Source organism: Anolis carolinensis, chromosome 2 (assembly GCF_035594765.1).
Source record: "Anolis carolinensis isolate JA03-04 chromosome 2, rAnoCar3.1.pri, whole genome shotgun sequence".
Classification (NCBI taxonomy): domain Eukaryota; kingdom Metazoa; phylum Chordata; class Lepidosauria; order Squamata; family Dactyloidae; genus Anolis; species Anolis carolinensis.
The window spans coordinates 165,938,021-165,965,743 of NC_085842.1; the positions used below are offsets into that span (position 1 = coordinate 165,938,021).

General features: G+C 39.2%; 1 protein-coding gene across 1 annotated transcript in view; it reads left to right on the forward strand.

The window, feature by feature from the left end:
• The first annotated feature begins 15,665 nt into the window (after positions 1–15,665).
• The window catches only part of c1ql4 (complement C1q like 4), a 46,436-nt gene continuing 34,378 nt past the window's right edge, over positions 15,666–27,723 (forward strand). Inside the window, exon 1 of the mRNA XM_003223188.4 lies at positions 15,666–17,301. Coding sequence (XP_003223236.1) covers positions 16,738–17,301 — 564 coding nt within the window. The 5' untranslated portion in view covers positions 15,666–16,737. The remainder of the gene's footprint in view (positions 17,302–27,723) is intronic.

Here is a 27,723-nt window from a genome sequence, read left to right on the forward strand (position 1 = left end):
AACTTAATGGCAACAACAGCTCAATTATTATTTTCTTTTCTAGCTGGTAACCTTGGACAAGATACACCTTGGCCATGTCATGCTTTCTCATCCCTAGAAAACCCCATGATAGGTTTGCCTTAGGGTCACCACAAGTCAGAAATGAACTTGAAGGCACACAAAAACCTTCTCATTAGTTGCTCCTAGATTCTGTGTCTCTCTAAGGTGGCTACAAATGCCCCCTCTTTGCTGTCTTTCCATTGGCAGGCAAAGCCTTTTTAAATTTTGAAACACTTTAGAGAAGTGAAGTTAATTAAATAACAAAATGTAGGTATGTGTTGTATTGTTTTTACTGAACTGCTTTTAAACTATTTTCCTCATTTTAATTGTATGTTGCATCTCCTTTAGAATCTGTTGCTGCTTTCTACACATCACTTCACAGCAAAGCTGGTCTTGCTTTAAGTAGTGCAGAGCTTAGTAAAGTTACTTTTCTGGATTACAGCTTCCAGAGCCCTCTAATCATAATGGCCTGTAATCTAAAAGATTTTTTTTCACACTTTGAAATCTAATCTAGCAGATTTTGTGAGAAACAAGCAAGTATTTCAGAAAATAAGGCAAAAACTCTCCCTAGAAGCTTGGATGACTAAACAGGAACAGTCACACTTTGGGATATATTGTGATAGGGCATGACTCACTTGGAGATCTCTCATTCATAAAGTTGCCCTAAGTGAAAATTGACTTGAAGGCATCAAATAACAACAACACATATATATTTTTTTTCGTATTAGGAGCAACTTGAGTCGCTTCTGGAGTGAGAGAATTGGCTGTCTGCAAGGACATTGCCCAGGGGACGCCCGGATGTTATTTTGATGTTTTTACTATCCTTGTGGGAGGCGTCTCTCACGTCTCCGCATGGAGCTGGAGCTGATAGAGGGAGCTCATCCACACTTTCCCCGGGTGGGATTCGAACCTGGCAGCTTTCAGGTCAGCAACCCAACCTTCAAGTCACTTAGTCCACTACGCCATCTGGGAGCTCCAATGCATATAATGGTTGCTACAGTAACACAAATTCAAATATTCTGCCATTCCAGAAATATACATTGGCCTTGTTTCATCAGCAAGAGTCATGGACTTTAGGTAGGGCACAGTGGTGGTGACCTACGGTGCCGCACTAAAACTGCTAAAAAAGGGACAGTGCTCATCAAGACTCTCCCCAAAGGCATTTCCACCATCATGAACCTCACAAAATTTCAACTGTATAATGAAAGGTAGAAAACCTTTACCATGATGTCAACACAAAAACAAACTGTGTGCCTTTTTACACAATGTTATGTCTCTATGGGACCAGAATGTTAGGTCATCATTTGTAATTGGCAAGTAGCGCCTTTATTGTTTGCTATTTGGGACATTTAATGAGCAACCTTGTAAAAAATACCATTTGTCTGAGATCCTAGTGGCTTAAATATCAAAATAATGAAGTCATGAATTACAAATCACAAAGTCATGAATTAAAGAACAACTGAGGACTCTATTTGTCTGCAGTGATGAGAATTCAGATTTAAACAGGGGCCAATATGGGCCACACAGTGCAACCAGGAGAGGGAGGAAGAGGCATGGCCTGACTAAACAGCATAAAATGTACTTTTGAAAAATATATTTCATGCTCTGTTCTATGCTTCTGACAAAATAAAAACAATAGAGTTGGGAGGGACCATTTAGTCCAACACCTGCCATCCAGGAAATACTCTTGAGAGACGTCCATCCTATTTCTGTTAAAAGACATCCTGTGAAGGAGCATCCACCATCTTCCTACTATTGAATGGCTCTTATTGTCAGAAGATTTCCCCTTAATTTTAAGTAGAATCTTGTTTCTTGGTATGTGAATCAGTCAATTAATATCCTATTATCTGGTTCAGCAGAAAACAAGTGTATTCCATCTCCTACATCACATCCCTTCAAATATTTAAATATGGCTATCATATCATCTCTCAGTTTTCTCTTCTTCAAGCTAAACATACACAGCTCTATAAGCTGTTCCTCATAAGATTTGTTTTCAAGACTTTTGACCATCTTGGTTAGCCTCTTCTGGACACCTTCCAATATGTCCACATCTTTCTTCAACTCTGGTGCCAGAACTGGACACAATATCCCAAAGCAGAATAGAGTAGCTCTAGCTAAACTCCTGTTGAGGTTTCATTTGAAATAAAAGAAAACAATTGTGCGATGAGAACCAACCATACAGTAGCTGAGCAACCTAGGATCCTCTGGATGTCATTGGTCTGTAGAAGCATAATCTTCTGCTTTCCAGAAACATCTGGAGGGTCACAAGTTGCCACCCCAGATAGTAAAGAGTAAATAGGCATCTCCTCTATTTTACCTGATCCTTCAGCAGAGAGACAATATTATTCATAGAGACATATCAGTGAATCCAGAATATCACGGAGTAGAGCTATACTGATAGGAGACTGTGACCATGCTCTGTTTCACAGCTCTCAACTCCACTCTATTTCAAAAACTTTATATAATTTTGCAAGCAAAGTTGTCACTCTGTGGAGCAGAGGGAAGGTAACATTCCAGCACAAGTGACAGTTTCTTGTCACTTGCTCACAATGCTCACAAATCTCTGTAGCAAGGTTTAGACTGAGGAGGCTCACACCGACATTCAGTTGGGTTTAGGGCACACAGACGCTTAACTAGGTGCTCAGATCCAGATTTTTCCCCCTTGCACCTTTAAACATTACAGTGATTTAGGATATTTTTAGTAGTGCTGGACATATTTTAGTGAAATATGTCCAGCAATACAATGATCTACATAGGTAACAATGCAGTAAATGGGCAAAGAAATCAATATAACACTCACTCTAAAATCACTTCTTTCTGAAGGCAGGTTTCTCCAAATCCGTCTTAGGTTTCCTTTACACTGTAGAATTAATGTGGTTTGATATCACTTTAACTGCCAGGCTCAATGCTATGGAATCCTAGGAGTTATAGCTTGGATTACAGCTCTATTTTGCAGGGAAGACCTTACAAAACCACAGCTCCCATGATTCCATAGCATTGAGCTATGACAATTAAAGTGGTGTCAGACTACATGAACTGCACGCTTAAGCACCTCCCACATAGCTGTATAAAATCCACATTGAACTGGATTATATGGCAATCTGGACTCAGATAAACCAGTTAAAAGAAGATATTGTGGATTATCTGCCTGCCTGGGTTATATGGCTGTGTGGAAGGGCATAAGGGCAGAAGACGGTTGGACTGGATGGCCTCTGTGGACTTCCACTGAAATACTGTTAAGTTTATGTTGATTTAAATTGGTCTTCATTTTAAATATTGGATTGATCATTTTTTTCTGTTAGTTAACACAAGCACTCTCCATCCATCTGCCACTGGCCCGACCGATCTTTCAAATTTTAAAACACAATGAATCAAAAAGTTTGCCCATACCTGATATATGTACATCATATATAATATAATATAATATAATATAATATAATATAATATAATATAATATAATATAATATAATATATAAACATTTATTAGGTCTCCATGAGAAATCTTTGCTTTGAAATGGGCTCTGTGGCTGAAACGGGTTTGAGAACCCCTGCCCTATGGCAAGGATAATAATAATAATAATAATAATAATAATAATAATAATAATAATAATAATAATAATAACTTTATTTTTATACCCCGCCCCATCTCCCCGAAGGGACTCGGGGCGGCTTACATGGGGCCAAGCCCGATAAAACAAACAAAACAAAACATGTCATACTCCTTTTCAATGAGGTCCACATTAACCTTATGGTTGCCTTCAAAGGGTTGCTTATACAGTAGAGTCTCACTTATCCAACATAAACGGCCGGCAGAACGTTGGATAAGCGAATATGTTGGATAATAAGGAGAGATTAAGAAAAAGCCCATTAAACATCAAAATAGGTTATGATTTTACAAATAAAGCACCAAAACATCATGTTATACAACAAATTTGACAGAAAAAGTAGTTCAATACGCAATAATGCTACATAGTAATTACGGTATTTACGAATTTAGCACCAAAATATCATGATATATTGAAAACATTGACTACAAAAATGCGTTGGATAATCCAGAACGTTGGATAAGTGCATGTTGGATAAGTGAGACTCTACTGTAATTGCAAGACTGTATACATGTAACTATGCTGCCCTGCTATTGAAAGTCTCATGTATCAGATTCGGTCCACAGGCCTCGCATTTGACATGTGTGCCCTATAGGGTTCATAAGTTTGCCATATGTTGGCAAGAAGCACACACATATACACACACAAGAATACAGAGACTCCTTGAGAAATTCAACATTCTCTTCCTATGAAAGAAGCAGTTAGCTTAATGTAGAGCAAAAGGTACACTGGATCTTAATGGATGTTACTTTGCTGCTGCTGCTGCTATATTTGACATTTTTTTGCCTATCTTTTTCTGCCTTTGTCCTCAGTGCTCACGTGGCCAAGAAAGAGAATGGCCTTTGCCTGCACTGATATCTCTCAAGACCATCTTAACTGACAACTGAAGAGATTGGTCTGAGACAAAATGTAGACCTGTAACAGTAACATCATTTTTCTTCTCCCATATGATTTTTAACGTCTTTGCCTGATGATGAAGCCGGTGTAGCTTTGAAAGATTGCATGATGCATTTTGTGCCTTTTATTTAGCTGATAAAAGTCTCCCTGTTTTGTGGAATTTGGACCCTGAAGACACTCGTCTATTCATCCAGTGAATGAAAATGAACTCTTCTGTTCTTTCACTGGACGGATAAATGAATATTATTTAATTACCTATTGCCCTATAACATACTTCATACTTGACAACAAACTGTATGATATATAGGCAAAATCACCTGGCCCTCTATAGTTGTAACATCATGCAGTGGTTCTCAACCTGTGGGTCCCCAGATGTTTTGGCTTTCAACTCCCAGAAATCCTAACAGCTGGTAAACTGGCTGGCATTTCTGTGAGTTGTAGTTCGAAACACCTGGGGGACCCACAGGTTGAGAATCACTGTCACAGGGGGAAGTAATGTGGTCTTGAATGAAGAGTGATGTACTAGAAACTTTCCATAGACCCATATAATATGTGTTCTTCCTACTTTTCCCGATATCAAGAGAGAGGACTTGAGCTGCAATTCTCTGTCCCTGGAGCCAACTGGATGTCCCTTGTGGTCTCTTCCAACTTTGTGATTCTATGTTCAGGCCTCGATGTGGCCAGAAAATTTCCAGTTTGCTGGGGCAAAACTGTCATGTTAAAAGCAGTGTGATAGGGAAAGATCCAACTTAACTAAAAAGGTGAATTGCGACTCCAGGAATGAGATCCTTAAGGACCGCATGATATCCACCCTGGCTCTGCACACCAACATGAGTGCACGCACGCTCACACACGCGCTCAGAGCATCCATCATAAAGATTAACATTTTGCTAGTGTCTTTATAAAGGTTAAAGCAGCCCTGACTTTCCTCTTCTGAAACAGGGAAGAACATTTTGATCCACATACCGGTGAGGCCAACTATTATTAACATGCGGAAAAAGAAGATACCAGAGGGAACGGCAGAGGGATTCTGGGAATAGGAACAATTAAGCATACAAAATCGCCTCAAAGAAAGAGCCAGGGCATTGTCTCTGCAACCAGTTACCCATTTCGATTCTGACTGGAAATGGCTCTTTCGGGATATTACCCAAACTGAGGATCTGGGCCCTTTTGAGGATGCCACTAGCTGAACATGCATCTTACTTTTGGCATACAAAGCAGGTATTTTACCACTGAATTAAGCTATTCCCTCTCTCTCGCTAGTCCAACTATCAGTTATCCAGTCAATAACTGAATGAACCAGTTCATTTTATTAAACCTGTGTGAGATGATTTCTCTTTACTGTTTCCACACTGTAGCTTTACTAGTCATTGACCCAAAGACATGGTTAACAGATTCTTGGGGGTCTCTCTACATCCCTTTTTGGGCAGGACACATTTCTTTCTCCTAGCAGCAAACTCAACTGTATGTTAGCGGTGCAAATACTCATTGAAACCTTTTGTACCAACTTCATTATCCTTCTTTTGGGAGTGCAATTAGTGATAAAATACTTTGGTATATTTGATATTTACCATTTATTTGGGGTTTCCTGCCAAGTGTCTGGTGATGGAGTTAGATCAGCAGTCCATATGACAATAACAATATTCAAATTACCTCCATGAGATCACCTGCTCCTCCCCCTAACATTGTTTTTTTTAAACCTTTCTGTTAAAAAAATGTATATTCATTAGCACTGTGTGTAATGGTACCATAATAGAAAGGAGCCAGCATAGTCTTGTGGCCAGAGGCAGACCTCATCTAGAAGATAGCCATTTTTAAAGAAAAAAATAACTGCAAATTTGATATTTCAACACTGGAGAGGGTGAAGGTATTGCTTTGGTGGGTGGAGATGTGGAGAAGGCAGTAGAAACAAAAATCGGTGGACTATTTAAATGGAGCCCGTGGTAGCACAGCGGGTTAAATCACTGAACTTGCTAACCGAAAGGTTGATGGTTCGAATCTGGGGAGCGGGGTAAGCTCCCGCTGTTAGCTCCAGCTTCTGCCAACCTAGCAGTTCGAAAACATGTAAATGTGAGTAGAACAATAGCAGGAAGGTAACAGTGCTCCATGCAGTCATGATGGCCACATGACCTTGGAGGTGTCTATGGACAATGATGGCTCTTTGGCTTAGAAATGGAGATGAGCACCAACCCCCAGAGTGAGACACGACTAGACTTAATGTCAGGGAAAAACCTTTACCTTTACCTATTTGAATGAGGGCAACTAGACAGGACAGAAGCATGTCACACACTGATGCTGTGGGTACATTCAGAGCACCACAGTTCCAATAGAGGAGAAAATAGCTACACATAGATAATCTCTGCATTCTGTGTTCCAGCAAGTGCAGCTTTCTAGTTCAATGGCTAGAAATCAAACAGTGGTCCATGAGACAATGGCATCGCTTGCTAGGGCGACATCATCTGGGCAGATAAATGACGGCTCAGTAGACTGCTGGCGGGGAGGGGGGTGATGCTGAGAAAAATCTCCCATTGCTAAATCAAAGTATTAACAAGATGGGAGGAGAGAATCAGCAGAGAGTTTGTTCATCATCATTCAATGTGTGCTTAACTTGAAACAAGGCTCACAGGGACTATTTCATCACCAAGGCAAGTCAAGTCATAGTTCAGGCAGTATGGGATGAACTACAAGCTGAATGCCTGGTGAAAACAGCCACAAAATTACCTGCCCGCATGCCAAACTCGGCACAAACCCACTCCATGATCCAGTTTGATTCAAGTGTCCTGTGAAGTATTTCAAAGAGAGCTGGGAAAAGGGATTCGCCTCTGTCCCGCAATACCTACCGTGTTTCCCCGAAAATAAGACAGTGCCTTATATTAATTTTTGCTCCCAAAGATGCGTTAGGTCTTATTTTCAGGGGACGTCTTATTTTTCCATGAAGAAGAATTCATATTTATTGTTGAACAAAAAATGAACATTTTTATATACTGTACAGTACTTGTCATCACAAACCAGCATAACTAGACAAACTGTGAATCCTATCAATAATTTCTTGTTACAACCATTATTTCTATGTACAACAATCTATGGAACGTAGATTGTTTACCAATCCTGCATGCTGTGGTGTTCTGTTTGGCAGTCATGCTTCCAAACAAAAACTTTGCTAGGTCTTACTTTCAAGGGAGGCCTTATATTTAGCAATTCAGCAAAACTTCTGCTAGGTCTTATTTTCAGGGGATGTCTTATTTTTGGGGAAACAGGGTAAAATGGGAAGTAATGCTGGCTGGGGGATTCTGAGCATTGCAATCCATTAAACTAACTTTCTCAAGCTCAGAGAGTGCTATTACTGTTGCATGTGTTGAACCACAAACACAAATCTGCAGACAAGACAAACGTATCATAGAGGGGATGGCAACTGTGGCTGTGAATTATACAGTAGAGCCTCACTTATCTAAGCTAAACGGGCCGGCAGAAGCTTGGATAGGCGAATATCTTGGATAATGAGGGATTAAGGAAAAGCCTATTAAACATCAAATTAGGTTATGATTTTACAAATTAAGCACCAAAACATCATGTTACACAACAAATTTGACAGAAAAAGTAGTTCAATACGCAGTAATGTTATGTTGTAATTACTGTATTTACGAATTTAGCACCAAAATATCACGATATATTGAAAACATTGACTACAAAAATGGCTTGGATTATCCAGAGGCTTGGATAAGCGGGGCTTGGATAAGTGAGACTCTACTGTATTTGTGTTATCCTGGACTATTTTCTGAAAATTCCTAGCACCAGCTGTAATACTTTGGTCCAACCTTCAAGTGGATTTCTTTTGAATTTTGAGACATATTGAAACAATGTGTTCCCTTCTCCTTTAAAAACATTTTTAAAGAATTACAGTCATCCCTCCACGTTGGCTGGGTTCAGTGGCACAGGATCCCTGTTAAATTCCGTTAATTAAAACACTGCTACATTTTTACCTGAAAGAAACTCTTTCTAGAGATTTCTAGGTCATCCAGCATGACTTTATGTGATTGTAAGTACATTGAATGTTTGCCTATGTATATAAATGCTGTAATCCGCTCTGAGTCCCTTAGGGGAGAAGGGCGGAATTTAAATACTGTGTTCCCTAACTACTTCGCGATTCACTTATCATGGATTCACTGTTTTGCAGTTTTTCAATAAACTCTAAAAGGCTATTATAAATCATAAAAAATTACAATTTACAGCCTAAGGAAGGGAGGAAGGAGAAGCCAAAAGGAGAGAAAAGGAGCCCAAGCAGCAACAGGAAGAGAAGGAGGCAATTTATCAACACACGATTGGTTGATAAAGACGTAAAATAGTGTATTACTACTAAAATAATGTATAAATATAAAAATAAATATAACGTCCCTACTTCGCGGATTTTCACTTATTGCAGGTGAACCTGGAACCTAACCCCAGCGATAAGTGAGGGAGCACTGTACCGTAAAGATTATTATTATTATTATTATTATTATTATTATTATTATTATTTATGGTTAATGTCTGGTGGAAGGTGATCATACAATTGCACTGGAGGACTTAGAGATTCCTAGAGAGAACATTTTAATCAAATCTGTGAATAATCAAATCCACAAATGTCAAACATATAATATTGTATATACATATAATATTGATAATACTGTAATATTATAATGGAATACAATATTATACTACTAATAATACAATATAATATTATTAATTATATATTATATACAGTAGAGTCTCGCTTATCCAACGTAAACGGGCTGGCAGAACGTTGGATAAGCGAATATGTTGGATAATAAGGAGAGATTAAGGAAAAGCCTATTAAACATCAAATTAGGTTATGATTTTACAAATTAAGCACCAATACATTATGTTATACAACAAATTTGACAGAAAAAGTAGATCAGTACATAGTAATGCTATGTAGTAATTACTGTATTTACGAATTTAGCACCAAAATATCATGATGTATTGAAAACACTGACTACAAAAATGCACTGGATAATCCAGAACGTTGGATAAGCAAGTGTTGGATAAGTGAGACTCTACTGTATTAAGTATAATATTACTAATAATATTACCATATAATGACATAGTACAATATAGTAATTTAATGCTTATATTGTGCTATGCTATTAATATGTTGTAAGGAGCCCCGGTGGTGAAGTGCGTTAAAGCACTGAGCTGGAGACCGAAAGGTCCCAGGTTCAATCCCCGGGAGCGGTGTGAGCCCCCACTGTTAGACCTAGCTTCTGCCAACCCAGAAGTTCAAAAATATGCAAATGTGAGTGCATAAATAGGTACTGCTCCGGCGGGAAGGTAACGCCGCTCCATGCAGTCATCCCACATGACCTTGGAGGAGTCTATGGACAACGCTGGCTCTTCGGCTTAGAAATGGAGATAAACACCAACCCCCAGAGTCAGACATGACTAGACTTAACGTCAGGGGAAAACCTTTACCTACCTAATAATATGTTGTATGTTCATTTGATTTGTAAACCGCTCTGCGTCCCCTTCGGGGTGAGAAGAGCAGGATATAAATGTAGTAAATAAATAAACAAACCCGTGAATGTGGAGTGTTGGCTGTATAGTGCATCAGTGTGATGGTACCTTTGGATTATAAACCTAAAAATAAAATTCAGAGAGGAAAAACTTTGTTCTTTAAACCATAGGATCACCTAAATAAATCATGCCATGGTTAAGAAATTGCAGGTATACTATGGTAGTGTAATTCCAAGAAATTGCTACTAATACCCCCCAAAGGAATATTACAGGTTAAACCTGGCAAAACCCACTGGGATGTTATCATGGGAAACCACGTTTCTTTAGACCAATCTGGAAGAGACACTAGAGATGTTAACTGCCACATCTCATGCTTGTTTGTGTTTTACCAAAAGCAAAGACATTCTCCCAAAGATCCAACCTCCTCCTGCGCTTCTCTGGTCAAAGGAAAGGCTTGCTAGAGGGCATTGGCGCTGACTTTGGCCTTTCCTTTGGGGTCTCTGGGCGCCAGCCACATCTCAAGGACACCTCCCGGCTCTCCCTGCTAATTAACATGGGTTCCAGAGGCCTTCCTCCCTTCGTTGTTTCCTTGCCTCTAATTAATTCGCTGTTGCTGCTCATTAGGATCAGCTTGCAGAACGTGCTTGGGATGCAGCTCCTCTGGTGGCCCCTGGGCTACAAAGGCAACAACTGTAGTGGACGGTCAAGCGGCTCTCCCACCCCCACAAAACACAGCAGACCAGAAGGGAAGAGGGGAATAGTAATCGTCTTTAACCAAGGTGGAGTTGAAGATCAGAGAATCGATCCTATGACAATCCCCTAGAATATATTCAGCTCAGTTGTTGTGCAGTGGACAGAGGCGGGGGGAGTGTAATTTGCTGCACAAACATCGCCGGCTTGTTTTTTTTCTTCTTCTTTTTTCTTTTAAGAATTGCATTGATCCCAGTGCATAACGCACCCATAAATCCATCTAATATCCTGACTTGATTGATTATTGCCCTTTGAAAAGACTCTGTATAGGACTGCAAATTTTGAAATGATACTGGTAAATTAGACATACCATTGCAAAGGTTGGGAAGAGCTGCCTGGAAAGGCGGCAGAAGGGGTAAAGCATGCACACTCTGATTGGGAGCCAGCAATATCCTCGATGACGGCCAAACCAAGATATGTTCACGGACGTAGGAATAACGCACCCAAAAGGCACATACAATGTGAGCATGACAAAGCCTCTCCAGCCAAGCAGAACATAGAAAAGAAGAAACATGTGCCAACACAAAGGGACATGAACAGGTAAGGGACACTTACTTCTTACAGGAGAGAGAGTGAGAGAGAACAAAGACAGAGACATGCATAAAAATACATACCATCCACACGAAAAAGTACAAAATAGAAGATCAGGAATACTGACTAAAGGCATATGCTGATTTGGGGGAAAAGTCCAGTACAACAACAACAACAACAACAACAACAACAGCCTTTATTGGCATACACTAACAAGATCACAGTAGAGACATACATAAAAGTCCAGTACATACAGAAATACTGAGACAAAGCCATTATTGTCATCAGTGAACAAAGATGATTATTATGTATTAAAAGTGCAAATATTCATGTGTTTCTCTCTCACACGCACACACATAAAGAGAGAGAGGAGAAGAGACAGAAATAGAGTGAAGTAATCACATGTACGGACCACAGCTGCAATTCACACACACACACACACACACACACACACACACACACACACACAGAGCTAGTACATCCAAAGGCTTTAGGAACACCATTGTTTCTACACAGGCACAAATGTGCAACTCTGCAGAGTCCCTACAAAACCTAAGAACTAGTGCAAGATGCAGAGCCAACTCATTTGAAGTAACATTAAAGTGAGTGTCATTGTGAACACAGAGAAAAATAACAATTTCTTGGCACAGATCCAACACCAGCCTGGTTGTGTTTGAACAAACGTTTTGAATAGCATGTTAGTCATACAGGGGAGAAAACTGGCATTTTTCTGGCCATCTTCTTTTATTCCTTAATTTAGTACCCAGAATGGGCAGATTATAATCCATTTTGAAGAAGAGTTAGGTTCCTGGGCATTAGGAGGGCCTAGACGTGCACTAGTCCATTATTTGAAAAAAGGGCAGAAAATATGGTAAAATCCAGAAAAGATTGTAAAAGAGCATCCATGAATCAGAAGGCTTTGCTTTTCAGTTAAGAGGAATGGGGAAGAGTCAGTGACAGCAGCTGGGGGCAGCGAGAAGCATGTTGCTACTGAGACGTATTGGGCTGGCTAGATTGTCGCCTCCTGGGCAAACACTGCAGCAAAGGAAACTTCTAAAGAGAACTCCGTGCTCGTCTCTTCCAAACACAGGAACAAAGCAGTGTTGGAAAGTTGTACATTTCAAGGTATAAACTAAACACAACATAAACAGGAAGCAAACATACAAAGAAATATCAACATAAAAAGTTACTGCATATTTACAAATAGAAGTCATAGGTCTAAATTCAACTACTAGTTCCAAGATGACAAGACTCACCAAAATTTACTGCTAGCGAATAAGTCAACACTTAGTTAAATCCCATTAATTTCACAGGTTGTGGTGAGGGGTGATAATTAGATTTAGGCCATAAAATATTCATACCAAATAATTATTCAAATATGGATTTATATACAATAGAGTCTCACTTATCCAAGCTAAACGGGCCGGCAGAAGCTTGGATAAGCGAATATCTTGGATAATAAGGAGGGATTAAGAAAAAGCTTATTAAACATCAAATTAGGTTATGATTTTACAAATTAAGCACCAAAATATCATGTTATACAACAAATTTGACAGAAAAAGGAGTTCAATACACAGTAATGTTATGTTGTAATTACTGTATTTATGAATTTAGCACCAAAATATCATGATGTATTGAAAACATTGACTACAAAAATGGCTTGGATAATCCAGAATGTTGGATAAGCGAGTGTTGGATAAGTGAGACTCTACTGTACTAACACATGCATATTGTCAAGTGCTACTATGAAAGTGAATGAACAGCCCTGATAAGACTACATAGATACTGGATTACTACATTGTCTGTGTGTGTTTCTTTTGCATAGCAGTTCTCTACCATCACCACCACCTAAAAGATGCAAGAAAAACAGGAAGACAATACAGGGACATGCACTGTTCATGCTTAAGACACAGACCCTTGCTCAAGACATGTTTTGGTGGATGCAAAACAATATTCTGCAGTATCACAAAGACTAACACATTTATTGTAGCTAAACGTTTGTGAACTACAGTGCACTCCTTCAGATGAGGACTGCTGTTCAGATTTTCAAGTACGTATGCACATATCCATACAGTACTTACAGTAAGGGGTGTCATTGTATATTATGCAGTTATAGGGAAATTAAATGCAGAAAGTACTGATAATAACAACTATATTATTGAGCTTGGCTATTCAGAAAACTTATTGGCAACACTGTCTATTTTGTCACACACTGATTTCCTACCAACAGCACTGCAAAAGTGGGTCAAAATAGTACAAACAGTTCAATCTACAAATCTTCTTTACAGGTATGGTCATCCACAACCCAATGTTCAAAGTCTTGTATTCTCTTTAGAGTTTCCTCTAGATCCAGTCTGAGAACTGACATTTTAAAAAGGGTCGACAAAAAAGAAAAGGAAAAGGAATCACATGGAGTGGAGATAGCACAGTGACTTTGAAAAAGCACGTTGGGATAGTGTTCCCTCACTACTTCACAGTTCACTTTTCGCGGATTCACTGTTTCGCGGTTTTTCAATAAACTCTAAAAGACTATTATTAATCATAAAAATTACAATTTACAGCCTAAGGGAGGAAGGAAGGAGAAGCCAAAGGGAGAGAAAAGGAGCCCAAGCAGCAATGGGAGGAGAAGGAGGCAATTTATCAACACACGATTGGTTGATAAAGACTTAAAATAGTGTATAACTGCTAAAATAATGTATAAATATTAAAATAAATATAGTGTCCCTACTTCGCAGATTTTCACTTATTGCAGGTGGTCCTGGAACCTAACCCCAGAAATAATTGAGGGAACACTGTACTTCTATTTGAAATTCGCACTATATACCTAGAATCAGCCTACAATAACTGACTAATTCAGGATAGACCAGAATAGGATGGGACACAATTTCACGCCACAAACTCAGTTCATTAGTTAGTTATTCCATACATACAAAGTGCATAGGGTGTACTTATTTGGATACAACTTATCTATAAATATTGCCACACATACTTCTCTCGCTCATAGATACACATGGTTTTGCACATTCAAATTTAAGTAATCCCTTGAATATGTACAAAGTTTGCTATTCATACAGAGCTGTGTATTTATTAGGATGTTCAAAAAACATGCAAACAAAATATATTTCTAAATGGAAACAAGAACTGCTAGTCACATAGTATGTTCTTCATGGCCCATGATTGTAACAAAAATACTTTCTCCCCTATTCAGCCAGTAAATTCCTCCAACTACTAAAAATAAAATATTTAATTCGAATATATACGGATGCAAATATGAACTGATAGACAAATGACACAGCAACATGCATGCAGTACGAACATCTACAAAAAGCTATGCATAATCTGTCCATTAGAGCATACTGACAGAGATGTTTGTTACAGCTTCGTGATGAAAGGTGAAATGAATTCAGCCCTATTCACAACATATCTCCTTAATAAAACTGTCCCCTTCTGTGGCCTGATCCAAAATATTTAATAATCAATACAGAAAGTAGGCATATTTCAATAAAAGCCAATTGTGATTTTTCAATTTTCATGTACATGTGGATTAAAAGTCACACAGATACATCATCATTCATTTTCTTATCATGTATAGAATCCTACCATTTCTTCACATCCATGCATCACATAGATATCTACATAACCTGTGTCTCTCGAAGGATGATAGCCGTATGCAGACAGCCTGTCTTGGACTCACATGAACACATGACGCATGTCATCATCACTGTTTTGAATTACACACCCATCCTATGTCTATATACACTTATAGATTATAAGTGTATATAGTGTATATAGTAAAAATCACAGAGATCAGAGAGAAAGCCAGATGTGTACATACTTTTTTCTCTCTTATGCATATGTGTGTTTCACCTTTTCAACTTGTACACGCTTGCAAGTTTCCCATATCCCTACTATACCGCCACACCATGTTCTCCAAACCATCTCACAAAACTGAACTGCTAGAGTGTACGGCACTTCTCTCTGTACAGTATGTGTGCACGAGAGAGAGAGAGAGAGACGGGTGTTTGGGGAGAGTGGGGAAATAATTGATTAATTAATGAATGTGATGGCTTGCAGCCCCTCTAGGAGATTCCGGCTGGATCTGTCAGCTGTTAATCAATCTCCGCTGAGAGAGGCAAAGGAGGCACAAAGGTAAAGCACTTAATTGCATGGGGAAAATGATACAACCCCAGCATATAAAACACATCCTTAAACATGACTCTAGGTGCCAGGGGGGCTGAGGGTGGGTTGGGATTCAGCAAAGGGAGGCACGGCCTTGGATATAGAATGAGGAGTGGGGGGAGCACACACCGAATGCACTCTCTGTCGCTCCAGTGTGCCATGCAAGCGCCCAGACCAGGCAAGTGACAGGGAGCGTACTTCTTTGGAAGGACTCCCCTCCCCGCCTTCTCCTTAACAGAGAGGTGACAGTGATGTTTGTCCACACGGATCCCCCCAGCAGCACCTGAGGGCCTCCAGCCCCTCTTCCCCGCCCTCCCCCACATTTGCTCCTGACAATCCGCCCCTGCTCACATGCAAATGCAAAGCAGAAGCCCAAGCTGGCTGCTGCTGTTGCTGCTGTTGCTGCTGCTGCTGCTATGGATGGGATGAGACACTTCCAGGCTCCAGGCAGGCATCTCTCAGTGGCTGAGCCTCGCCTCCTTCGTGAAGCACCAGAGGTCGCTCTGGTTGGCTTAAAGCTACTTTTTGCATCTTGGGCAGCTCAGTCAGATCTTCTCTTCTGGAGTTTGTGGAAAGGATTTTGCATGTGGTAGGGAGGGAGAGGTGCTGCTGGAGGAACTGGTGGTTGGGAAATCTCTCTCACACTCTCTTCCCCTCCGGTTTTCTGTTGATGACCATATGATCTGGCACAAGGAGCCTGGAGCTGCTTTGCGATCACCAGCTGAGTTCTCAAGTGGGGAAGAGAAAGGAAGGCAAATATATATCCATACACACACACACTTACATATTCACCCATACACATATGCACACACATACACACTTTTCCTTTCTAGCCATCTCCATCTCTACCACATCTCCTGCTGCTGCTCCTGCCGCTACTGCTGCCGCTGGTGCTGCTGCTCACAGGGAAGCATGAGCCAGCCAAAGTGTCTACTATAAAGCGAAGTACCTCCTGGAGGAAGACAGACACCGAGTTCAGCAGAGCTGGGCCACTTAGGAGAGAGTTTGCTTCGTGAGTCAACAAGTGCTTCCTTCCCAGGGACCAGGAGCCACGGTGGAGCATCACGCCGAGGGCGCTCAAGGCGGTGGGACCTCCGTCCGGGTGATCGTTGGCTCCAGAGAAACTTCCACCATTACCTCCAAAAGCGAAGACGATTTCTTAACCCTGGCCGCCTCCAGGCTGAGCCGGAAAAAAAGGGTCATTGGGGCTGCCATTGGGGTGGCCATGGTGCTGGTTCTCCTGGTGGCCATCCCCTTGCTGGTGCACAGCTCCAAAACCACCTCTCACTATGAGATGTTAGGCAGCTGCCGTATGGTTTGTGATCCCTACACGCCCCAAACTCATGGGGCGGCTTCGGCAGAGTCCAGCCAGGAGTTGGCCGTCATCTCCCCACCTCCTTATGTGTCTGGAGGGAAGGGAGACCAAGGGAGGAAAGGCAAGTCTGGAATCCGTGGTCCCCCTGGCCCTCCAGGGCCACCTGGGCCCAAAGGGCCAGCTGGCGAGCCAGGGAGGCCAGGTCCACCAGGCCCACCTGGCCCAGGGCCTGGGGGTTACATCCCAACCTTCTATAGCCCTAAGATCGCTTTCTACGCGGGACTCCGGAAACCACATGAAGGCTACGAGATCCTCCGCTTTGATGACGTGGTGACCAATGTGGGGAACTACTACGAACCCTCCAGTGGCAAGTTCACCTGCCCTCTACCTGGCATCTACTTCTTCACCTACCATGTGCTCATGCGTGGGGGCGATGGCACCAGCATGTGGGCAGACCTGATGAAGAATGGGCAGGTAAGCTGATGTCCCCTCCTACCCTGTGAAGTTCTTTTCCAATTTAAGGCCATCCTCTGCTCATCCCCTTCCCTTTTTGCAAACACAGAAAGTTCACCTTTAAGTTATGACCTCTGACTCTTCCTGTTAACCGACCTAGAGACCTAAAACCAAGTCTATGTGATTGTCTTAATTTAACCTTCTACACCAATTTTGGTTACACTCCATCCATACTTTCCCTATAGCCATTTAGTGCACCCTACTTCCCCTACCTGTTCAAACATCTGACCTCTTCCATCTTCAAGTAGCCACGCCCACCCTTATTAACTCCTCTCCGTTAATACATTGACTCCTCCCAACTCTCATATTGGCTCCGCCCACTCACCTTTGAGATCTTTCACCTTGTATTTCCTTACCCCTTGGACACAAATACACAGCATCAGTTTCCAAAACTTTGCTTAAATAGACTTTTTGTACAAAGAAATTAAATATTTAAGATGTAAGCCATCTTAGGTCTGGGGAATGACACTGGAAACCTACACATGTCTACTTAAGAACAAGTCCCATTGTGGTCATTGGGATTTACTCCCATATAAGTCTATATAGGCAATTTTTCAGGTGAAAACAAACCAAAAGGTCACTCCCACCTCCCACTTGACCTAAAAACAGAAGGCAATGACATTTATTCTAACTTCATGGTCCTTTTTAGTTAGAATACTATTACACTTATGGCATATTTCCTATTAACTAATCTGAAAGAATGCAAGTGTATTGGTATTCTAAAATTCTACATGATTCACTTATTAGAAGCTCTAAAGGGTATTTAAAATATAAACAGCCACTGATTCTAATATGAAGATGTGGGTGGGGGAGAAAAGGCTTAACAAATGAAAAATGCATATGAGGCATCATTTCCCACTGAGATTCATTTAACATCTCTTCTCGCATTAAAAAAAATCCCTTTGGACTTGCAGCCCAGCCTTGCTGTCAGTCAAGTTTTAAAACAGTCTTAAATCAAATTCTATCCTGGGATGCAACCTGCCTGTTCCTTTCAGTTCTTTCCATGCATAGTAACAACAGGGTTTGTTTTGATTTTTTATTTATAGTATTTATACATATATATAGAGAGAGAGAGATGAGGCGGTGAAATATAAATAAAGAGGTGGTATGGAAAATTATTTCATTCATAATTCCAAGATAGATGAAGATTCTCAGTTCACAATAGATAGAAGCTAACTCAAAGAAAAAAAATATTGAGCTATAGATCTTTAAAATAGAAAAAAAAATTCATTTAGCATGCTACAGGTTTTATATTCTTTTAACATGCTCTTTATATGAAACCAGAATGAAACTTGATTTCAAAATGGTACAATAAAACAGAGTACCATGAAATCGAACTTTGCACAACGAAACACCCAGCAACTAGAACATCACACAAACCATCATTCTAAATATATTATCTTTCATTGGTAAAGTTGAATAGGATTTGTACTGAGGAAAGAAGCAGCAGAACCTGATTCCTCAAAATTTTGTAAATTGTGTTTATAAAACTATATGTAAAATAGTCAGAGATGCAAATTATTATTATTATTATTATTATTATTATTATTATTATTATTTCAAATTATGAGACTTATATGGGAATGTATAATGTTATTGTAATAAAATTGCACATAATAGTTCATTTGCTGTTACTAAAGTTCTGTGTGGCTACATCTATGAACATATGCTAAATAACATATACATTTCAGGAGTATTTTGCAGGATGCATGTGTGTTCATCATCTTATGTAAACTGCCACTGCACATTGTATAAATATGAAGGATAGATGTATTTATTTGACACTTATGCCACGCATATATGGCTATGATATAATGGATGTCTTATATGTGTTGCTGAACATAAAGTGTTATTACTTAAAATATATCACCAGTATTATAATAAATACCAAAGTACATATATGAGTGTTAACTGCCATATATATATATATATATATATATATATATATATATATATATATATATATATAGTGCATTACATAGCTACCATATATTCAGTTACTTGAAAATGTTGTACAAAGGAAAAATATTTTCTCCTACAAATACAGAATTATATCTCATAATCTAGCATCAATTTGAAAGTGAACATATATTGAAATGTCTTGAAAATAACCATATATATATATATATATATATATATATATATATATATACACAAACACACAAAGAAAATTTTAATGCATAATTCAATATATGTACACACATTTATGCGAACATAGATGTTACAAAAACTTAGTAATAGTTTTATTCTGCTCACATGTTCATAGAAACATAATGGAATGATTATATAAACATTATTTGAGTGTTCAAATAAAGATATCACATCTAAAATCTTAAAACATTGGAGGTTTATGAATCTAAAAAGAGCAAGTTATGTGTAAAAATACTGACTGAATACTATATGCATTCTAATAATACTTCAATGCCTTCTTGCATGTTATGATTTCATTTCTTTCCACCCAAGCATTTTTCTTTCTATCAAGACAAGTCCTTTTTCATCTTTAATTCACTTTTAATAAGCTAAGTTATATGTCCCCTACCTCGTATTTATCAGCAACCACTCCAAAACTGCATGTGGGTGGAAAGTTTTCCAATATTTCCCATCTTTTGCAATTCATCTTTAAAGGTAAATAATTGTCACTTATTTCTGATTTAACTGAAAGAGATGTCATAAATCCCAAACATGATGTGATAAGCTATTCATCAGGATACCATTTCTAAGTGACATTCTAATGTTCTTAAATTTAAACCACCAAATGATTAACTAGATGAGCTTAAAATTAGACATTCCCACCTTCAATCTTTTCTGTTTATTTCATTTATGTGTTTATTACAGACAATTTCATCTGTCTGGATCTGAAAAATGTATCCTTATTTTTCAAAAAAAAGACACCCAAAGTAATGAAAGCAACATCTGTCACTTCTCTTTCCTGAATCAATATACAGGTGCTATGTGTTTACAAGTGCTAGCTGAGAATTGTATCAGAAAGCTCTGAGACATTATAATTAAAATTCTAGATTATTTCTCTCTCTCTCATACACACACATTTAGAGTATTTTATTTGAGCAAAAATCTTTCAAGAGCCAAATATAATCTTTTGCCTTGAAATTTCACAGCAACGACACTCAAGTACCCATTTCAATTTCCCTGTGCCTCATATAGTATTTTATCAAACACACAAGTAGATAAAAACATGATTAGTGATATGAAAATGTGAACTACTTTAGAGTATTTATTTATCAGGGACGTGTGAAACATCAGCATTTCTCAGGTGATGATATGGGTGTATTCAAACCCAAGAGTGGGCATGCAGGTCAGTGTCCCCAACAATGTGAGAAGTAACCCTATTGACATCTCAGACTAGTTTTACACTGCCCTGTGATGCAGTTTGAACTGCATTATATGGTCAGCGTAGAACCATATAATGTATTTCAATGGCATTGTAGAACCACCAGCCAAATTGGAACCAGTGGAGATAAGCTGTTCCAAGTCCAATTTGGCCCAAAGGAGAGAACTGATGACCATATATGCAAAGTCAGGGCAAATTAGGAGCATGTGGACCTTTGCCTTCTAATTTGCTTCATCAATTTGGGCCTCTCTTTCTGAACCAATCCAAAAAAAAGGCAAGGACTTTCCATAGTTCTAATTAAACCAATCTTCCTTTGACTCAAATAGATTATTTCTGATAGTTTCCCCAATGAAACTGGCCCATGTCATGTATTTTCAGACAAGGGTATCTATGGTGTCCTATCTTGAAAGGAGGTGGATCTCATTCCCACCTTCCCACCTGGAAAACAGAGGAGGGAAGAGGATGCAAAGAGTTCCGATTGCCCTTCATCGTGTTCATCGATTCCAGTCAGTTCTTCTTTTTTTTTATGCTATAAAACATGGTCAATTTCACACAGGCCTTCAATACCAATTTGAACACCAGCATCGTGATTGCATCTCAGTTCTCCCCACCCCCAACAAACACAAAATCAATGAATTACTTGCAATATTTGGATACTAATTACTTGTGAAATGTATTTGGATACTGCAGATAAGGTCTAGTTTTTTTCTTCTCTCGGAGACAAAGTTGGAAAGTATACTTCCATCAAGCAGCTTCCCTCCCCCATAAAAAGTAATATAGCAAAGCATCCAAGGACCAAAGTAATGCCTGGCATGATTTACGCTTCCTAAGAGTCTCCCCCACTGCCACAGCCACTCCTCTTCTATTAGCTAAGAATAAAGATTTTTCCTTTGCCTTAAATGGCGGTATAGATTGTAATGAGTAAAGCCAACATTGGAACGGAAGGGTTAATTTTTTTTTCCTGGAGAGATTTTAAAATAGATTTTGACACCTTCACAATTTGTGCTTGGCGAACAGGAACAATTGTCTGTTTATTAAATAATAAATAGCAGGAAGGATAGAAACTGACACGGCACCTGGTAATATTGGTTCAGTCAATTCGTCCCCTGAGACCTGTTTGCAGTCAATTTGTCAGCAGAGGCCTTGGTGGTTTGTTTGGGTTTTCTTTCTTTCTTATTTCCCCGTTTTAATACCAAAATGCTTCCTGTCAATTGAGATCAGGGACGAACGGATGGCCCCGTTTCCCTCTTCACTCCCTGCCCAATAAAACGGACTCTTCTCCGCCTCGCTCTTCTTACCCTTTCCCTAAATTTATGTAGCTTATTTTACCAGGGAATTAAAACAGAAAAATCACAGTGAGATTTATGTATAATTTGTGAAGCGTGGCTGTAAATCCCCCAGCAAATTGAGCCAGGCTAGGGAAAGGATTTGCTTTGAGGAAGGGAGGCTTTAATTTGAAAATGCCACAAGGAAACTCCAGACGTCTCTTCTGTGTGTGTATGTGTGACTCCTGGAAACTGTCCGTTCTGAGGTGCCAAACCCAACCATAGGAGCATATAGTTCACCCTTTTTTCTTTTTTTGGCTCTCCCACTCTCAATACAAAATTCATCAGGGCCTAATCTGAGTAAGGTTCAGTAGTATTAAGCCGCAAAAGCTGGGTTTGAAGTCAAATCTGGTACAACATGGAATATAAAAATGACAGGAAAATGCTTTCCAAACATAAAAACAATGCCTTTTCTTCCTACTACAGTAGAGTCTCACTAATCCAAGCCTCGCTTATGCAAGCCTCTGGATTATCCAAGACATTTTTGTAGTCAATGTTTTCAATATATCGTGATATTTTGGTGATAAATTCATAAATACAGTAATTACAACATAACATTACTGTGTATTGAACTACTTTTTCTGTCAAATTTGTTGTAAAACATGACGTTTTGGTGCTTAATTTGTAAAATCATAACCTAATTTAATGTTTGATAGGCTTTTCCTTAATCCCTCCTTATTATCCAAGATATTCGTTTATCCAAGCTTCTGCCGGCCCGTTTAGCTTGGATAAGTGAGACTCTACTGTATTCCCAAATTATCTTAGCCGTAATCTGTGGGGTTAAGAGAGTAAATACACCAAGGGTCACAGGGTATGGTGTCTATGCTTCTTGACAAAATGTAAGAGAAATCTTGTAGCTCAGTTCAGATTTCTGCCCACAGAAAGTCCTGTAGTCAATTTTGGACATCTTTAGAAAAGTTTATGAAAATCTGGGTATGAAATACTACTGAGCTAGATTGATTCTCTATGTGTGTACTTGAAAACAATTTAGGTATGACAAGTTTTATTTACTCCTCTTTGAGTCTTTCCTACATTTGTCCCCCTTCCCTAATTTCCAATAACTTTCTCTACTGTAAAATCCAGCACAAAGGCACCAAAATCAAATTTTTGGATGGTGTTGGAAGCTGATTTGAAATTTACAAGCGCATGCATATGTTTTGGAAGGATCTGGGCCACTATTCCTTCTTGGCACCGTTCAACTGGCTGGGCGAAGTACAGTAGCACTTCTCTCGATAGTGAGACCCTGGAGCGTTCCCAAGTAGATCAAGCCGGCTCTTGCCTTCCTTGCCAATCACTCTCAATATCCATCACCTTGTCAGTCCTAAATCCCACACCACAGGGACAGATTCTTGGCTCCTATCCCTGGGCGTTTATGTATGCTTAGTTTGAGCGTTTCCCCCCTCTTTCCAGTCTGCCTCACTTGCAAATTCTACTTTCATCTTCAAAATGGCTCAAATATGTACGATTTACCAGTAATAGGAGTGCCAGGTATGATTTAAAGCTAGATTATCAATGCGCTGTTCAGGGTCATGCCTGCTTGGAAAAAAATAAGTCTTCTTTCTAATTCCAGACGTGATAAAACTTGGGGCTGAGCTTTTTATATGTGCCTACATGAGTTCTCTTTGGCCCCATCTACATTGCCATATAATGCTGTTTGAAACTGCATTATATGGCAGTGTAGCTGGCACTTTTTATACAAGTTTCAAGAAGCGATAGTGTTGGATGCCATGCTCAAATGAAACCTCATTCCTTGTACCACAATTCTACATAATCCCAAGTTATATTTTATTTATGAAACCATAGGAAACAGATATTTCCCTTACAGAGGAGGTGGTTTGATGGTGGTGGTGTGTTCCTTTACATTGTTTCCAATTTTTTGCAACCCTAAGATACAGGGTTTTCTTGGCAAAATTTCTTCAGAGAAGATTTGCCCTTTCCTTCCCCAAAGGCTGAGAGAATGTGACTTTCCCAGTGGGTTTCCATGGCCAAACGGGTTTCTGAGCCCTAGTTTCCAGTGTCATACCCTGTTTCCCCTAAAATAAGACATCCCCAGAAAATAAGACCTAGTAGAGGTTTTGCTGAATTTCTAAATATAAGGCCTCCCCTGAAACTAAGACCTAGCAAAATTTTTGTTTGGAAGCATGCCCACCAAACAGAACACCAAAGCATGCAGGATCGGTCAATGTACATACCATAAAGTGTTGTACATGGAAATATTGGTAGTAACAAGAAATTCTTGATAGGATTCACAGTTTGTCTGGTTATGCTGGTTTATGATGACAACTACTGTACAATATGTAATAAATGATCATTTTTTGTTCATCAATAAATGCGAATTCTTCTTCATGGAAAAATAAGACATCCCCTGAAAATAAGACCTAGAGCATCTTTGGGAGCAAAAATTAATATAAGACACTGTCTTATTTTCGGGGAAACACGGTAGTCCAACAAGCAAACCACTGCACCATGCTTACAGAAAATTGAAAAGTTACTGTTTTGGACTGTAAGTCCCAGAACTCCTTGGCCTAGAAAGATCTGGGTGTTTCGGTCCAAAAAAAATCATTTTTTAAAAACTTCATTTCAGAATAGCAATATGGTTCTACATGGAAGGTAGAGACAGAAATGCCTTTTTTTCTGAGGGGAGTTTGGGTAGGATCCAGCCCAACCCTCTACTTACTCTATGGCAAGAGGGAAAAAAGGGTGTGCATGCTAACAGAACAATTTGATGCCTTCAGTAAAAAAGAGACACAGATTAAACAGGCCCTGGAGAATCAAGACCTCTGTTTTTCCTTCCAAGTAGATCCCATCTCAAGGTTATGGGTGTCATTGGCTTGCACAGCTGGGCCAGCTGTATGCATAAAGACAGAAGAATCAGCTGTCAGTTGGGATAAGAACTCCGCAGAGATAGTAGATGACATGCGCACTGCCCCGCTGCCCCCTGACAAAGATAATTGTTGTGCCTCAAAAATATTCCCTATTTGGTTTTATAGAAGAGAAGAAAAATAGCAGTGTACCCCAGCAAATCTGAGGCTGAAATACAACAAATGAGGCATATTTAGTTGGTGCATTTGTTGCAGAACTGTCCGCTTCTTAGAAAACAGTTAAAGCAGTGGTTTTCAACCTGTGGGTCCCCAGACGTTTTGGCCTTCAACTCCCAGAAATCCTAACAGCTGGTAAACTGGCTGGGAGTTCTAGGAGTTGTAAGCCAAAAACATCTGGGGACCCACAGGTTGAGAACCACTGAGTTAAAGCCACAGAAGCCCAGCCAGAAAGGTATGGGGAGAATCAAGGGAAGGGGATAACCAATTATTATAATTCACTGTTGCATCTCACTCATTCCCCAGAAAAGCCTGTAAGGCATACAAGGAATTCCATCTCTTCCCCAATTTATCCTAATTCATGATAGACTCTAGGACAATCAGGCCCCATCTACACTGCACTTTGAGACTGTATTATACGGTCAGTGTAGATTAATATAATACAGTTTAACTGCATTGAACTGTATTATATAATAATATAATAAAACCTTTTCTATCCTGCCCTATCTTCTCTTGGGGGCTCATTGCAGTTCACAACAAAATAACGGCAAACATTCAATAAGTCTGCTGACCTTATAATGTCATTTCAAACTGCACTATATGGCAGTATAGATGGGCCTCAGTTAGTTTTGCTGCTATGCACCTGATCACCATGAATGATCCAAGCCTAATACTCAGTTCAACACAACACACCATCTCTCAATATTTAGGGCTCTCATTAGTATGGTCTCTATAATGACACACCTAAGGACAGTCCAAAAATACCATCAGCAGTGTTGATCTCTCTCTCTCTCTCTCTCTCTCTCTCTCTCTCTCTCTCTCTCTCTCTATATATATATATATATATATATATATATATATATATATATACCATGTTTCCCCGAAAATAAGACAGTGTCTTATATTAATTTTTGCTCCCAAAGATGCTCTAGGTCTTATTTTCAGGGGATGTCTTATTTTTCCATGAAGAAGAATTCACATTTATCGTTGAACTAAACAATGAACATTTATTATATACTGTACAGTAGTTGTCATGATAAACCAGCCTAACCAGACAAACTGTGGATCCTATCAAGAATTTCTTGTTATTACCATTATTTCCATGTACAACTATCTATAGTACGTACATTTACCGATCCTGCATGCTCTGGTGTTCTGTTCGATGGGCATGCTTCCAAACACAAACTTTGCTAGGTCTTACTTTCAGGGAAGGCCTTATATTTATCAATTCAGCAAAACCTCTACTAGGACTTATTTTCTGGGAATGTCTTATTTTAGGGGAAACAGGGTGTGTGTGTGTGTGTGTGTATATATATATATATATATATATATATACACACACACACACACACACACACACACACACATACATATACAGTAGAGTCTCACTTATCCAACTCTCGCTTATCCAACATTCTGGATTATCCAACGTATTTTTGTAGTCAAAGTTTTCAATACATCATGATATTTTGGTGCTAAATTCGTAAATACAGTAATTACTACATAGCGTTACTGCGTATTAAACTATTTTTTCTGTCAAATTTGTTGTATAACGTGATGCTTTGGTGCTTAATTTGTAAAATCATAATCTAATTTGATGTTTAATAGGCTTTTCCTTAATCCCTCCTTATTATCCAACATATTCACTTATCCAACATTCTGCCGGGCCCATTTATGTTGGATAAGTGAGACTCTACTGTATGTATGTATATATATATATATATATACACACACACACACACACACACGCACACATACACACACACACACACACACACACACACACAGGGTGTTTGAAAAAGAATGCCCTATTCACCATTTATATATATATATATATATATATATATATATATATATTCTCAACATAGTTGTTTTCTTCTGTAAAGCACAGTAAAATGAAGTGGGCACAGACTTCTGTTTGGGCATGAAACACCAAAATCTCATATTAATTTCTTCTTTTAGTGAATTCACTGGCAGGACTATCGTGAGAATCAAAAAGTCCCCATCTACACTGTTTGAAACTGCATTATTTGTAGACTTATATATTGCAGTTCAATGCAATTCATAAGTTTCAGACTGCATTAGACAGCAGCGTAGATGGGGCCTGGGAGAATTATTTGGCAGATTCACCGCCCCATAAATATATTTTAAAACAGACAGCTATCAGTGCATTATGTATATTTCCAGCAGGAGAGAAATTATGTTCACACATCACTGGCAGTATGGAAACAACAGAAACACACGCAAAAATCACAATTGTCATTATCCCTCCAAAAACACTAAACTGCACGTAGTGTGCTTATCGACACCAGAAATAATTTTATGGAAAGATATACAGAGTTATTAAACCCTGCAGTTAACTCTTCTGGAACAGTACTTCAGCTATTCAGTTGTGTATATAAGCCTGAGATCCCGCACTGAGAAGATTGAAGGGGAAATAGAGGAATGATAAAGGCCAGCAAGTGTCTAAGGAAGATGCAGGAACCCATGCTTAAAAGCTATTCTTAATAATCGCATGTTTCTCAGCAATGCTAAGAGCGGCTTCCCAAAGGACCTGAACTTTGTTCCATGGACCAAAAAATCAGAAAGGCAGAAACGGAGGTACTGAAGAATCAGTGGAGAGAGACACTGAAGCCTGCCTAGTTAGCAATTCATGTCAGGACTGGAAAAA